The sequence below is a fragment of the Neltuma alba genome, unplaced genomic scaffold, assembly GCF_004799145.2.
Source record: "Neltuma alba isolate B1F8T4 unplaced genomic scaffold, ASM479914v2 tig00010087_pilon, whole genome shotgun sequence".
NCBI classification, from domain to species: Eukaryota; Viridiplantae; Streptophyta; class Magnoliopsida; order Fabales; family Fabaceae; genus Neltuma; species Neltuma alba.
Genome location: NW_021635044.1, coordinates 1,354,249 through 1,355,983, shown reverse-complemented (window position 1 = coordinate 1,355,983; position 1,735 = coordinate 1,354,249). Strand labels below are relative to the sequence as shown.

At 38.2% G+C, this 1,735-nt stretch overlaps 1 protein-coding gene across 1 annotated transcript; it reads left to right on the top strand.

Annotated features, from left to right (window-relative positions):
• The first annotated feature begins 575 nt into the window (after positions 1–575).
• LOC114754150 (uncharacterized) lies at positions 576–1,496 on the top strand. Its single transcript, XM_028942909.1, has 2 exons — positions 576–863; positions 966–1,496. Exons 1-2 carry the CDS (start codon positions 576–578, stop codon positions 1,494–1,496), a joined length of 819 nt encoding a protein of 272 aa, XP_028798742.1.
• Positions 1,497–1,735: the final 239 nt, after the last annotated feature.

The window sequence follows — 1,735 nt, the reverse complement described above, 5'->3', positions numbered from 1 at the left end:
TAATAATTGTGAGATGAAATATAGAGTAAGTTTTGATGAGAAGACACTAATAGATTTAGTTGATGAAGGTGAGATTGGGAACTTTTTTCAGTATAATGAGAGGCATGGCCATCTATACGTAGCATGTAAAGAGAAAGAAAGTGGTGCTGATATAATAGAAGATCTGGAAATGTAAGTGATATTTAATAGGCTATAGAAGTTGTCATTTGTTATATTATTATTGTTAATTTTGTTACTGAAGTTGTCACTGTGCATGCAGAGTTGACAGATTGTTGGGCCTGTCACAAGAAAGGTCTGGCTCATTCAGCAGTATGGAAATTGAGTATGAACCAGTGGGGCATGAAGATATGGGTGGGGCCTTAATGTATGAAGTTAGAGGCGGTTCTAGCAATATAACATGTGGAGTACAGTATGCACTAACACCATATCCTGAGATGAATTGTTCAAAATGGAGGGAATTGATTTCAAGACAGCTGTAAAATTTTGCACATGCAGAAGAGTTTAAAAAGGCAATACACAAATATAGCATAGAACATAATTTTGAGTTCAAGTATGTGAAGAATAGTAAGGACAAGATGTCGGTGAGATGCAAGGTTGAAGGTTGCCCATGGAAGATATGTGCAAATGCAGTGGGGAAGAAGACTCCTTTCCTATGCGTGACAACATTTGTAAATGAACATGTGCATAGTGTGCAAGACAATCTCCAAGTCAGCCATGGTGGAAGAGCTAGTTTGACATCAGCAATTATAATTGATGAGGTAAGGAATCACATAGACAAACGGCCTACTGAAATAATGACAATATTGAAAAGAGACTGTGGGGTGAATCTAACATACAAGCAAGCATATAGAGCTAAGGAAAAAGTAATGGAGGAAATACAAGGCAGACCTGAGCAATCTTATATGCTAATACCTTGGATTTGTCAAAGACTAAAAGAAAGTGATGAAAAAACTGTTGCTGAATAGGTTGCTACTGGGAATAACATATTTGAGCGAGTTTTCATAGCTTATAGGTGTTGTATAGAGGGTTTCTTAACTGGTGGTAGGCACATACTGTATATAGATGGAACTCACCTAAGTGGACTGTATAAGGGAACATTGCTGTCAGCATCGGCTTATGATGCGAAAAATGAATTATTACCATTTGCAATTGCCATTGTGAAGGGGGAAATATATGAGGATTGGTCATGGTTTCTGCATATGATTAAAAATATCATTGGCTCTAACCAGTTAACAATAGTTTCAGACCGTCACAATTCAATCATAGCAGCTGTCCGAACAATATTTGGAAGTGAGAGGCATGCATATTGCTATAGGCATGTGAAGGAGAACTTCAGTGCAGAACTAGTTAAAGCAAACAGAGGCAAGAGGAAGACAAGTAAGTCCATGAAGGAAGATGGGTTGCAATTGCTTGATAATATCGCATATGCAAGGCTTGATGGTGAGTTCGATAAGGCAATGGACCACATGCATCGTTTCTCTCCACAGTTATTCTAGTGGCTTAATACTCATGGAGATGTGGAAAAATAGGCATTGAGTAAGTTTCCATATCGATGATGGGACAATATAACTACAAACCTTGCCAAATCATTTAACGCTTGGTTGGTAAAGGAGAGGAGGCACAACGTTGCACAGCTTATCCATGAGCACCGTGAAAAGGTAGCCAAAAAAATGCATGCAACTAGTATGACAATGGGTAGATGGAGAAATGGAATAGGACCAAATATTGATGAACA